At 46.0% G+C, this 14354-nt stretch overlaps 1 protein-coding gene across 1 annotated transcript in view; it reads right to left on the bottom strand.

Annotated features, from left to right (window-relative positions):
• Positions 1–603: 603 nt before the first annotated feature.
• LOC144783063 (cytochrome P450 2C5-like) overlaps positions 604–14354 on the bottom strand; it is a 524719-nt gene continuing 510968 nt past the window's right edge. Inside the window, exons 9-11 of the mRNA XM_078662233.1 lie at positions 11672–11859; positions 3943–4084; positions 604–1220 (exon numbers count right to left, since the gene is read on the bottom strand). Coding sequence (XP_078518359.1) covers positions 1024–1220; positions 3943–4084; positions 11672–11859 — 527 coding nt within the window. The 3' untranslated portion in view covers positions 604–1023. The remainder of the gene's footprint in view (positions 1221–3942; positions 4085–11671; positions 11860–14354) is intronic.

Genomic DNA, 14354 nt, shown 5'->3' with positions numbered 1-14354 from the left:
TTATTCCTGCTAATGAATAATAATTCTTGATTTATGCTCTTTTTATTAATACTGAATAAATCTTTCTTTATGACATTTTCTAATGCTTGTTTAATAAAATACCAAAACCTAAGTTTTTCTAGATGTGTTAAAATAAACTTTCTAAAATGACAAGCTGGTCTTGATTATTGCAGATGGTTTAAACAACTATATTTAGATCTTATCGCCTCATGATTCAAGCGCTCTATTGTTATTATGGGCCTAGTGTTGTAGTGTAAGTTTTGTGGTAATAGATAGTGTCATTTGTGCAATATTTTAGTGAGAGCGCTGGATCAAAAGTGAGAAAAGTGACAATAGGGAGGTAGGGTGTACCCAGATCCTTGTGACTGGGGGTGAATGTCTGCATTGTACAGCATTCTGTCCATCAATTGTTTCTGGGTGAATGTTGAATCAGTTGATATCCTGTTACAACACCTGTGAAACAAATGTGTCCCTATGAGAACAGGAAGTAGGCATCAATTAGAAGGATTCCATAGCAAACATCTACGATAGAGTTAAACAGTGAGAGATTCACATTCCTCCTTTGTCTCTAAAAATACACGTTCCTTGAGTTGAACTGTTTTATTTATTATAAATATATAATTTGCAGTGAAGTTCTGAAGGAGAGCCCCACCAGGAGCAGCCTGTATGCTGCTCAGCCCATGCCCAACTGTCACTTCCACCTCTCTGTGTCCCAACATTCAGAGGCACATCATGACTCCAACATTCCATTGAGAACAGAGAGCAAGCACTGGCTGAGCAGGAGGTGTAAAATACATTACATCACAAATGCAGGATACTACATATCCCCTTTCCTTCCAACAGAAGCACCAATCCAAATATGAATAACATATAACGATAGAGAACATAATAAGTAGCTTAAAACTTACAGTAACTCATGTTAGTTAAGCACCAAAGCAACTCATACAATGCCCATTTTGATTTATGCTAATCTTTATATGTGTAATCTTCATGATTTCTTTCGCTGTTCTCTCTGTTCCGTTTTCAGGCCTGTGCGATGTGCCGGGGGACAGCGCGCACCTGGAAGGAAAGGCCAGTGCTGCGAAATGCTCTCCTCAGAACAGCGAGATCGAGGCTGGCGGGGTCAGCGACAGACTGGAAGGTGAACTTCTGCAGGAGGAAGGTGAGGAAGAGGAAGATCTCCATGCGGGCCAGGCCCTCCCCTGGACACAGCCGCTTCCCTAGTGAGAGGGATAAAGACACTGAGCTAGGTAAACATTTCTGAGCAGTATATCTCCCAAAAGGTCTAAAAACAGGTAAACATAGACAAACCAGTGCTTAACTTGAGCAAGTGTTTTTCAGTGATGGGCGCCTGCACTTAATTGGTTTGCGGTGCTCAGCACCCGCACTTAATTGTCAAGACCGCACTTATGACAGTCTACCCCATGGTGGAGCTGCTCATCTAATTTAGAGATGAGCAGAACAATGGTTGTTTAGGTATGCAATGTACATAAAAAATTACTAATAATTGCCTCCCAAGCCCTTCCTTTAACTCTGGGGACCTGGAATTAACTGAACTGTGGCACTTGCAGGCGAGAGAGAGAGATGGTTAGTAGTTGTTTTGGTACTGTCATTGGCAGCACTGGTAGGACCAATGTTTGGTGCAAGGTGCAGTGGCCCCCTGGTCAGCGCCTGGGCACTTATTATTTTACAAATTAAGCACTGACACCATCAAATGACAAAATGCAAGCAGTACTACTATTTCATCCCATCGGCCATTCACTATCAACCAGATCCTTTTTGAAACATTCATTGCAATATGTCTCTCTCTTGTAGCGTTTTTGTATTTTGCTGCAAGGCAGCTGCCTACAATGGACTTAAGCCAGCACTGGGCAGGCAACCAACCAGGCACTGATTCACAAACATGCAAACTTGGAAACAAAAGGCACATGCAATTTATCGTCAACCACTGAGCCAAATATGAGGAAACTAGAATGTAGAGTAGCGAGGATGTTGCAGAAAAAGCCATACAGGTCATAACAATAAGGCCGGAATGAACTCTCTTGACTGTGAAGGAGCAGTGCATGACAACTGTATTTGTGTTTAAGGAATAGTCAACATATAGCAATGACTATGCTTAAATCTCCATTGTGGTGTGTAGCTGGTGATACTGCACTGTAGTATCCACTTAACTATCATGTGTGAGCTTGTTTTTAAGTCACTAAAACCAAATAAATAAAATAAAAAATAAGAGAGGAACAAAAGATGCAAATTTTACCCAGTGAAAACTCCGACATCACAGAAAGAAGTACAGTTCTTGGTAGCAAGTGACCATAACACACCTGTATATGGTCCAACCAACTATTTTTAGTGAGGGAAACCTGTGATCATACATGCCTAAAATGTTGAAATCTCTCAACATTGTTTATTTACTACTGACTATATAATTCATTAGAACACAAGTCTTCTCTACTACCGGAATTAGCTAAAGATACTTTTGCAAGCAACAACTCACCACAATATAAACTTTCCCACTACTGAATTCTGAGTATAAACTTACTTCCTGTTGGGTCTACTGGGAAATACTTCCCCTTATATTACTTCTTTTCTGCTTTCGGTGCCCACTGTCTGCCTAGTTCGTATATTTCACTCTATCGAACAATATTAATTAACTGTTTTCACAATATTAGGAGGGCAACCTAATTTCTGTGTTCACATTAAATTTTCCACTTAGAAATGCATGTATCTGCAATCACTCTTGGTTTCAATTACTTTCCATATTTTGTTTTTCAATTAATTTCCAGATGTTGGTGTCTTTTTCCATAAAGTTTTTTTTATTTAGTATCCAATTTCAGAACACTTAAAATACACCCAGCCAAAAGGGTTTCATCCCTTATTATAGGGACTTCATCAGGGCAATTTGTTTGATCCTCCTTCTCAAAATTCTTCTTTTCCATTCATTCCCCGTATAAACATCTGGGCTCCTTTCGAGCCGCCTTTTGGCGTGTGTCCTAGTCCTGTCTGATTGATCGTTTTACCTGAGCGGTAGCTCTGGTTTAAGATCAACCTACTAATTCAGGCTAGCTTTTTATTTTCGCCCTGCCATGAGTAGAAGACAATCAGTGATAATATGACAGCAGACCTACCTGGATAGGACAAGAGGCAAAACATTAAAGGAGGTGGAAACAAAAATGAAGGAAAATGAAAAATGGTGCGAGTTCATTCTTGAAAACCGTAGGAACTTATGTCAAAATGGATACCAAATGATTTGAACTGAAAGGAAAATCTATGGCTTTTAGACAACTTCAGGGAAAGTAGACTGAAACTTACTTCATTTTGATACCATGTGTGGAGATCTGTTTCTAGGGGAGGGGATTGGGCCACCAAAAACCTCTGAGAAAATTTAGGCTTGTCTAGCACAAAAACAAAATATTTTATTATCTCCTGAGTAACCCCTCAGAACCGGCTATAATAACCTTTTTATCTTAGAAATGTCAAAATTGTGCTGTAAACGGCACAAAGTGGCCAAAGTGCTTACAGTTGTACCTGGAAGCTGTGATTCTCCTGACCTCTCAAAGAAAGGCCAGCCTCAGCAGGCAACTCTTGGTGATGGTGATTCTGTAAATGCTGACGCAAAATTAAGAAGTTGCAAATTTTGCGATTCCTTAATTTTGCGATGCAATTTTAATCATAAATCGCATTTTCTGAATTTTTTGTAGCAAACGCTGCTTTTTTGCGAGTCACAGCGTTTGCGACTAAAAAACGGATGATACATATGCCCCCCCAGTGCCTTCTGTGAATACCAAAATGGTTGTTAGTTTAGGATTTTGTCTTAAGTTAGTTCTGTGAATCTGGCCCACTGTATATTATTACTAAGCATCTCTCAGTAGTTTGTGCTTATATGTGTACCTCTAATAGTCAGTATTCCACAGCAGCAACTGACTTTGAAAATTAATGTGTTACCTGCAGAGAAAGGCATGAAAGCAGCTGAATTCTTTAACGCCCCCTTTTCATCCAGGAAGTGTGCCGGGTTAAACTCATCCGAGGTCTCCCACTGCTTAGGGTCATGCAGAACCGAGGTGAGAATTGGGATGACTTTTGTGCCCTAGAATAACAATTCATGATACACAAGTCAGCCACAATCTGTATTGTACAATATTATTTGCAGATGGGCAGAGTACTCCATCGCTAGCTCATTCACTTACTCACTCAATTGTTACTCGCCTCTAGGATGCACACATGCCCTCGTCTCTAAGGGATGACCCACATAGGACATTCAGGAGAACACGTTAGACAACACATTTTCTGGGGATCCAACTTAGCACATATATGCCATACAGTTAGCTATGCCTGTGCTACCATCAGCCCCACTTGCCAGGTTACCAAACAGTAACGTAAAACACAATACATTACATACAACTCCTATTACGCATCCAGTACGCACCCCAAATACGCCTATGGCTGATTAACACTGTACCCAGCTGCAACTGACATTAAAAATAGTTGACACTTATTTATCTGCAGGTCCACAGGCATGTCAAGCAACCTATAGTATGCATAAATAATTTAGTAATCTAGTTCCATTCCAATAGACTTCAAGTTGGTCAGGGGACTTTAGTATGTTAGGAAAAGTGCTGAAATCGGTGAGTCAGAGAATATTTTGGGGTATGTTTTGTTAACCCTGGGCTATATTTGCGTAGTAGCGCTACGCGTAGCTAAGCAAAGTGCACTTCGCACTACGCGAGCTACGCGTAGCACTACGTGAACTGTGTAGTGCTGTAGGGAAATGCTGTTCGCAATGATTGCACAGTGCTGGATGCTTGTCGCACTGTGCAATCATTGCAAACGGCATCTTGCAGATGGCAAGCGGTCGTTTTCTGCAGCTCGAGTAGATTTTTACTCGAGCAGCAGCTTTCTCAACGAGGACTGGTAGTTTTTCATTGCGAGCGGTCGCGAGCATACGTGACCACTCGCAATGAGAAACCTAACCTCCCCGCGTTAAGAATCTCGCCGGGAGGTTTATTTTCCACGCACGCGATCAGCAACTTGATGTTGCTGATCTCGCCGGGAGGTTTATTTTCCACGCACGCGATCAGCAACTTGATGTTGCTGACCGCGAACGAGAAAAAATTCTCGCAGGGATGTCATTTTGCCCGCTCGCGGTCGCCAACTTGACGTTGAGGACCGCAAGCGAGCAAAAAATGTCAACTACGCTACACGTTTTTGCACTGTGCTACGTGCAATTCGCGTAGTGTGCAGTTGCGCAAACTACGGAAGCGTAGCATAGTTTTCGGCCCAGGCCTAGTTTTGATGCCAATATCTGAGAGGAACTGTCCTGTGCACAAGTATTTAGACATTCACCTATTGCACATGCACCCACTCAAAAAAGACACCTGCTACAAAGATCTCTTGCTGAGTGGGACGAATCATATTCTTCCCAATGTATCAATATAAACCTTCACTAAATACTATGTTGAACACACCAGTCTTCACTGACCAAACACAAGGACACCTGAGCACATCAACCATGCTCAACATGGAACTCCAAACCAGGAGGAAATGGTGCCTCAGCTTTAAATGAGCTATACAACTATATAAATGGAGCAGCTAGATGTTTAAATGCACATGATATATGTTAGAAATTGGTCCTCTAGTTGGCAGCAGTATGCACCCTGTCCAAGTAGGGACCACAATCCTAGTTAGGTTAAGTCAATCACACACCATAAATTATCCTGTGCTCACCCTCTGGCAGCTTGGCACTGAGCAGGCAGGCTTAACTTAGGAGGCAATTTTTAAAGTATTTGTGCAACACTACACACAGTAACGCAATGAAAACACCACAAAAAGGCTCCAGACTAGGCTAGAAAAATAGATATGCTGTTTATAACTAAAATAAGATGAAAACGAGAAAAATCAAATGAATAGAAGTTGGGATAGAAATTTTTTAAGAATAAAAATATTTGTAGCGCTTTGAAGCAATAAGTGCCAATTGGGGTTATCTGGTCGCGCTGGACCAGGGCAAAGTAAAGAGTTCAGGCGGACCGAAATGGAGCATGGGCCAGATACAGGAGCCATGCAAGGCTGCAGAACACAGTACCTTCATCCTAGTTACAACAGCGAGATATGGAGTGCAGCTGAGCAATGCTTTGTGTTGATCCTGCAGTCCCTCACATGCGTCAATTTTCTTCATGCAGTGGCAGCAACACATTGGTTCGGAAGATGATGCGCCGAGCCGAGAGGCGGTGGATCCATGGGTGATGCACAGAGTTCTCAATGCTCTCAGTGGATTGCTCGATCTTCCCACACTGCAGTGGCAGCAATCCGTTAGTTCCAATACATCAGGTCTTTACGGTGATGCGCTGGTTCCAAGTGCGATGCGCTGATTCTGCTCCTGCAAGTGTTGATGCGTCGGTTCTGCTACACGCAAACAGGAGATGCCTCGGTTCAACTGGAGCAAGCACCTGGGTCCACTTCCAATGGACCAGGCACAGGAGCAGAGGGTGACATCCTTGAGTCTCAGAAAAGAGGAGGCAAGCCAACAAGCCTTTGCAGGTCCCTCTAGGTTAATAGCAGAGTGAAGCTCTTCCTCAGGAGGGTCAGAGGGCAGCAGGCAGCAAGGCAGCCCAGCAAAAAAGCAGTTCTTCCAGAGCAGCAGTCCAGCAAAGTGACAGTCCATGTAGCAGCACTTCAGTTTTTCTGACAGAGGTTCTTTACAGGTCGAGAAGTGTCTGATTTGGTGGGCTCAGAGACACAGTACTTATACCCAGTTGTGCCTTTGAAGTGGGGGTGACTTTAAAGAAGGGTCTTTGAAGTGCACAGACGTCCTTTCTTTCGAGCCCTGGCTCCAGGCTAACTACAGGGGGTAATAAACCCTTTGTGTGGGGATAGGACAATGCCTATTCAGGTGCTAGTGTCAGCCCCTGCCTCCCATCCTGCCCCCCCAGAATACACCATCAGGATGCAGATGGACACTCAGACACACCTAGAGCAATACCTCTGATCTCCTGGTCAGGGACCTGCTCTTCCCTCTCAGCTCCGCTGTTGTGCCACTGATGCTCACCGCGCCTCACAGCCGTTCACAGGTTTGAGTCTGTCCCTGTCAGTCTCCATGATTGTGCCCATTTATGGTATTGTTCCTTGTTGGTATTCCTGGATTGTGCTTTCTTTACCACCTTTATTTTTCCATATTTGTGCCTGATTTTGTGCCTCTTACTTAATCTTGTGCCCCTGTTGTGGCCTTATTGTTGTGAATTGTGTTCTCCGTGCCTGCTTGCCACCCTTTCCCGCTGCCGCTTCCCCTGCAGCCCCTCCACCCTGCCGGTTCCTGCCCCCGCCTCCTAGCTGCACTTCCCTCCCCCTTCCCCATCGCGGCCGCGCCGCTGGCACGCCAAAGGCAAACCCGTCTGTGCCCGTCCGCAACTCGACCACGACCAGTGTCAGGAACACTGGATCTCCAACCATCAAGCGCTACGATGCAGCTACCCTCCTCGCACTCAACCCAGGGAGGAACAACTGCCAGCTGTCCACGCCGACCAGCACTCACAGACAGTTCTCCTCCGCCACTGCCGCCAGACATTCCACACCACAAGCACCCCCACGACCACCACCCCCACCCACACCCCGAACACCAACACCTCTGAAACCCTGAAGTACATCCTCCTCAACGTGCGCTCCCTGCACAGACACGCTGCTGAGATCTTGGACCTCCTCGACACCCTCTCACCCGATGTTGCCTTCTCCAGTGAAACCTGGACCAACGCCTCCTCCACCCCTGACATCGCCACGGCCATTCCCGACGGATGCAAGATCCAAAGGAAAGACCGGTCCAACCGCCCAGGAGGAGGACTCGCCATCGCACACAAATGCTCCCTCAGACTCTCCACCTCCACCACAAACTACTTCCTCCCCACCACTGAACACCTTCACTTCCAGATAAAAGACAGCCCTAGAACCACCATTCTCGGCACCCTGGCCACAACCATCGCTGACCTTATCGCACTCCACGCCAACGCCTCCATGGACTACATGCTCTTTGAAGACCGGAACTTCCACCTTGACAACCCCAGCGACCCCAACTTCAACACCCTCCTGGACAACCTCGCCAACATCAGCCTGAAACAACTCATCACAATGCCCATCCACAAGGCAGGACACACTCTCGACCCCATCTTCGTTGGAGGTAACAACATCCTTTTCAGCCACAACACGCAATCCCCCTGGACGGACCACTACTGCGTACACATACACATCAACAAACCCAGGCCCCCAAAATGGCAACACTTACTCCACAAAGGAACTAGAGCAAAATCACAGAGAAACAGCTCAACCACACCCTCAACCGAGACACCCCCCACCTCGACTGACGCCAATCTCGTAGCCAAAAAACACCACAGATGGATCTTCAACTGAGCAGACAAACTCGCACCCCGACGCAACTCCGACACACAGCGCCCCAGGAAAGCCACCTGGTTCACCACTGGCCTCCACGAATCCAAACTCACCTGCAGATGTCTCGAGAGGAATTGGAGAAGTAGCAAAACACTAGAAGATTGCACCACCAACAAGTACCCCATTACTACATACCACCATCACATCAGAAACACCAGAATGAACTTCATCCGAAACAAGATCATTGCAAACTCCAGCAACTCCAAGGAACACTTCAGCGTCATCCAGGAGTACACCAAGCCCCCCAGCGAAACCACAGACATCACCTCCTCCCAGGACCTCTGCGATAAACTCGGATCCTACTTTCATCTGAAAATCAAGGGCCTCTACGACCACTTCAACAACCAGGCACCTGATGCCGATACCACCTCCCGCTCCAGCGACACCATCCGGCCTACCGTCTCCTTCTGGACCCCAGTCACCACCGAGGACGCCACCTCGACCATGAAAGGCATCGACTCAGGAACCTCCACGGACCCCAGCCCACTGCACATCTTCCACAGAGCCGCCACCGCCATCGCGCCCCAACTTCGACGCACCATCAACACCACCTTCAAGAAAGGCACCATTCCCGATGACTGGAAACACGCAGAAGTCAGACCCCTGCTCAAGAAGCCATCAGCAGACCCCACGGACCTCAAGAACTACCAACCCATCTCCCCTCTCCCCTACACGGCAAAAGTCACCAAGAATATCGTCAATGCCCAACTAACTACATTCATCGAAGAAAGCTCCATCCTCGACCCCTCCCAATCCAGATTCTGAAGCAATCACAGCACTGAGATCATCTTACTCGCAGCCAGAGACAACATCTGCTCCGTCCTCGACCAGCAACACACCGTAGCCCTGATCCTACTCGACCTCTTTGCAACATTTGAGCGTCTCCCACCGCACACTTATCACCAGACTCCGCCACGCCGGCATACAGGGAACCACCCTTGAATGGATCTGCTCCATCCTCACCGGCAGTACAAAGAATCAGACTGCCATTCTTCCTCTCTGAAGCCACGAATATCAACTGCGGAGTGCCCCCAGGATCGTCGCTGAGCCCCACACTCTTCAACATCTACATGGACCCACACGCTGCCATTGTCAGACAGCATGGACTCAGCATAGTATCCTACGCCGACAACACCCAGCTTATCCTCACCAAGGACCCCGTCACCACCAGACTCAACTTCCAGGAAGGAATGAAGGACGTCTCATCCCGGATGAGTAGCAACTGCCTGAACCTCGTCCTCGGATCCTCCCCTCCCCATGGAACAACACCTGGTGGCCCACCTCCCTCAGCAGCCATCCAACCCCCACGGACCACGCCCGAAATCTTGGCATCATACTTGACTCCTCCCTCTCCATGGCCCGACAGGTCAACGCCGTCGCCTCCAGCTGCTTCCACATCCATCGCATCCTCCAAAAGACCTTCAAATGAATCCCCCCAGAATCAAGGAAGACCTTCACACATGCACTCGTAACCAGCAGACTGGACCATGGAAATGCCCTCTACGCCAGGATCAACTAGTTTCCGCTCCACAAACTACAGACCATACAGAACACTGCTGCCAAACTCGTCCTCTGTATCCCTCGACACGAACACATCACTCAACATCTGCGCAGCCTCCACTGGCTCCCCATAGAGAAAAGAGTCACCTTCAAGATACTCACCCACACCTACAAATGCCGCCACAACACTGGACCCAAATACCTCAACGAGAAGATCTCCTTCCACGTACCCAAGAGAAACCTCCGATCCGCAGACCTCGCCAAAACCCAGCGCATCCTCAAAGCCAGGACAGGAGGGCGTTCTCCTACATCACGGCCAAGACCTGGAATAAGCTCCCGATCGACATCATATGCACCCCCACCCTGAACATCTTCAAGAAGACTCTTGAGACCTGGCTCTTCAACTGAACAGAGCTACGAACCCTCCCCCCCCCCAAGCTCCTTGAGACCCTTACGGGTGAGTAGCGAGCTTACAATTCCCCATATTGATTGATTGACCTAACCTTCTTTTGTGTGTGGCTGTCTAAAGGGAATGCACAAAGTGAAGCTGTCACCCACCCCAGATGTGTATTGGAGAGAGGCTGCAGGCACACAGAGCTTTAAGAGCACAGAAATGTTCATTTTGTAAGAGTGGCATTTCTAAAATAGTAATGTTAAATCCAACTTTAACAGTAAAGAGGATTTATCTTTACCATCCCAAACATATAAAACATAAAACATGACAGAGCCACTCCTTTCTAATCAGGAATTACAGCTTAAAAGTGTAATAAAGAATTACCAATGTTAACCTATGAGAGAAGTAGGCTCCACAGTAGTGAAAAATGAATTTAGGTGTTTTTCACTACAAGGACATGCAAAACTTAAAAGTACATGTCCTACCTTTTACTTACATAGCACCCTGCCCTATGGGCTAACTAGGGCATTTCTTAGGGGTGATATATGTGTAATAAAAGGGGAGTTTAAGGCTTGACAAAGGGTTTTACATGGCAATCAAAATGGCAGTGAATCTGCACACACAGGCCCTGCAGTTGCAGGCCTGAGACATGTTTAAAGAGCTACTTGTGTGGGTAGCACAATCGTGCTGCAGGCCCACTCGTTTTATATCTGATGGGGTTGGCCCTGGAGATGACAAATAGAAAGGGCCCATTATGTCGAACAACAAATTGTCTAGTCATCACATTTATCACCGACAGTAATTCGAACAGGCCATGAACCAGTTCCTTTGGTCTGGAGTATTTATTTACTAATTTTTTCATTATTTCAAAACAAAATCATTTGTTTTTTAAATGTTCAGAACAACGGAAACAAAATTATTTCATTTCAACAGTTAGACATACAAATTACTCGTATTGTGAAAACAAATCTACAAGAGGATTGTTACATATATCAAGAAAAAAACAGTCATGATTTCAACGAAGAAAGTCTCACTAGTAGAATTTAATTGCCAGACCCTGGACAAAGTTAATGCACTGTACTAGGCATTTATAAATAAAATAAACATCCCAATTGTGAATATACCGAATGTAAATATTTTAAGGTGAGAAGCACATCCACTTTAGCACTGGTTAGCAGTGGTAAAGTACTCAGAGCCCTAAGACCAACAAAAAAAAATCAGCAAAAAGAGGAGGTAAGCAGGCAAAAACTTTGGCGGAAGACCAACCTAAGATGTCAGGTCTAACAATCTGATAAAGCATAAAATAAATGAATCATCTGTTGCTACCAGTGGCATCTGTGCATTCCATACCTTCGGAATGTGATAGCCATGGGATTCAGTGTCGCGGGTCGTGGAGTGTGGAAGAGCAATTGGCGCTATGTCAAGGAAACGTTGTATCTCGAAAATCACAGCATTTGTGTACGCCATCTTCACTCGATCATCAATGCTGGGGTGGCGCATGAGTCCAACCACATCATCAATCTCCTGCTGAAGCTTAGCTGGAAGACCAACAGAGAGACCATTTAGTTTCCAGGCTCAGACTGCATGCTGTAATGTAATGACATAAACTACACACTCTGAGGTGGTGAGACTCAAAATAAAAATATAGCTTGAGCTTTGAATTTGTATTGATTTTTTTTCTTTGTTTTTTTGCAAAGAGACCTGTAGCTTTTGTGTTTTTTGTAATAAAGGATTTTTATTTTTTAATTTGTGTCCTGCTTTTCTTTCCATTGTTGCATATTGGTGAAATGCAGACTAAATGAGTGAATGGTAAGTGGAAGTCATTTGTTTTAGCAGAAAGTATGGACAATATACAGGGGTCGCAGCTGTGACTCCAGGCATGCCCCTTGCAATCTCTAGCACTGTCTTTGCGACCTCTGACTTCAGAGATGGCAAAATCATTACCAACAACACAGGGGCAACTCTTACCGTTGTTGGGACTGCACTCGCCTTGTTTTCTGCCCCTTTATTTATTATACTAATAGTGAATATTAGTGTTTTATTTACTATTAATGCAAAAACAATTGGAGCACCAGGAGCTGGAATGAGACCTTTCCTGGCAACTCAGGCAAGGAAAAAAAATTGTTTAGGCAGATGCTTGTGGGTGAAAGTGTGTTTGTGTGAGAAAGACAAAGTGCATATATGTGAGTTTGGGTGTCTGAATGTGGGTGCATGTGGATGAAAGTGAATGAGAGTTAGTGAAAGGTAGTGAGTGAGAATGAGTGAGATTGATGCCAGTAAGTGAGTGAGCTGAGCCAGAGTCAGTGAGAATGAATATGTGTGGCAAATGGGTGTGCCCATTTAGCGCACCCAGTCGTTTTGCTTTTTGATCACCCCATTGTGAACTTTTTTTTTACTGTGGATGAGTCTCATTATTTGTGTCTTACCCACATTAATCACATGATTAATGGACTGCACTTGTTTACTGTCAGTGTCCACCTTTTAAGATAATTCTGCTGTGCCGCAGCTAGGATAAGAGACACTGGTGTAGTTACAAATGAACATGTGCACACATGTAAGCACAAATGTAGAGGCTGCACTTGTGAGACTACTGACGTACGAAGCCCGGTAATTCCTTGCAGGTATCTTGGTGGAATAGGGGACTCTGAAAGATTAGATGTTGACATGGGGTAGGCCTTATAATATTAGTGGGTACTCATAGGGAAGGTCAGTAGGATGACCGGTTTATCTGCAGTGTCACCATATTATACAAATGGGGGGAAATCTGTCCTAAAGTGCAGTTTATGCTTCCTTTAGGCCTACAAAGCCCAGTAAGGTATCAAACTGGGGTGAAACATGTGCATCAAGTTTGAATATCCAAGCCCCAAGCACCTACATGTACACCTTATGGGTCGTCAAGAATTGTCATATTTCTCTGGCTTGGATCAGGCGTGGAGGGGTGATGTCGAACCTTAGGAGTGGTCAGGGGTGCCTGGCATTTAAAACGTTCCACCCACATGTAGACACAGCAATTGAACGGCAGCAGAAACCATGCGCAGCAGGAAGGAAACACTCCCTGATGCCCAAATTGACTAAGGACTCTACCTACAGCTGTCCCCAGGACCAGGAAGTCTTTCCAGGTTCAGGGAGGCTGGTTCCCTTACACCTGCTAAAGACCCGTTTAGGAAAGATCTGGAGTTCTGTCCCCAACAGGAGGAGAAGAGCACCAGAGACAAAGACAAGGAGAAAAGCTGGCACAAGGAGACAGAAGATCCAGCTCCCCGCAAAGAGTTCTGCTTTAGAGGCCAGGAGGCTGGCTGAAAATGCTCCAGGTAGCTTAGGGCCACTACCAGGAGCAAAATGTGCCAACGTTTGTGGATATCAGCCCAAAAGGGTATGACATATCAAAGGGAATGGGATTTTTTCTTTGACCTCCTGCTTGTGCGCTGGGGTGCATGGGGCTCCACTGCAAGTCTTCAAAGTATCCCCTGGGGTGTGCCAGGGCCCGGGTATTGCTTCATTAATCCATAATTAATGGCCCAGAAAGGGGACATGCATGGAGACCCCTCCCCAGAAGCCCCTAACTAACAAGGAAAACAGGAGATAGCGCCATTGCACTCTCTGCAGCAGAGGAAAGGGACACGGGACCCCATTCCCAAACCTCTGATGTGTAGGTAAGGAGGTGGTGCGCCACTGCACACATTCAATAGAGGTGGACGCGTGTTCGCTCACCATGCCTAGTGCAGGTGGGAACGGAACAGCCTCTACAAGAATAACCATGCACGGACAGAGCAGGCAATAGAGAATCTAGCTGCCATGCCAGCAGTCAAAGGAGTCAGACGGGCGGGGAACAAGCTGGGCAGCATGGAATAAGCACCCCACGCTGCCTCAACAAAAGATGTTGAGATGCCCGTGTGGGACTGGGCATCCAGAACACAGGAAAAAGCTCCTCGCGACAAAAGGGAAGAGGCAGGGCTGAAGCCCCACACAATGAAAAGGAGCGCTCCTGAAGCCTCTAATAAAATATGCATGCTCCTGGATGGAGTGCATCATA

The sequence above is a fragment of the Lissotriton helveticus genome, chromosome 9, assembly GCF_964261635.1.
Source record: "Lissotriton helveticus chromosome 9, aLisHel1.1, whole genome shotgun sequence".
Lineage (NCBI taxonomy): Eukaryota > Metazoa > Chordata > Amphibia > Caudata > Salamandridae > Lissotriton > Lissotriton helveticus.
This window is presented reverse-complemented; position numbering and strand designations above follow the sequence as displayed.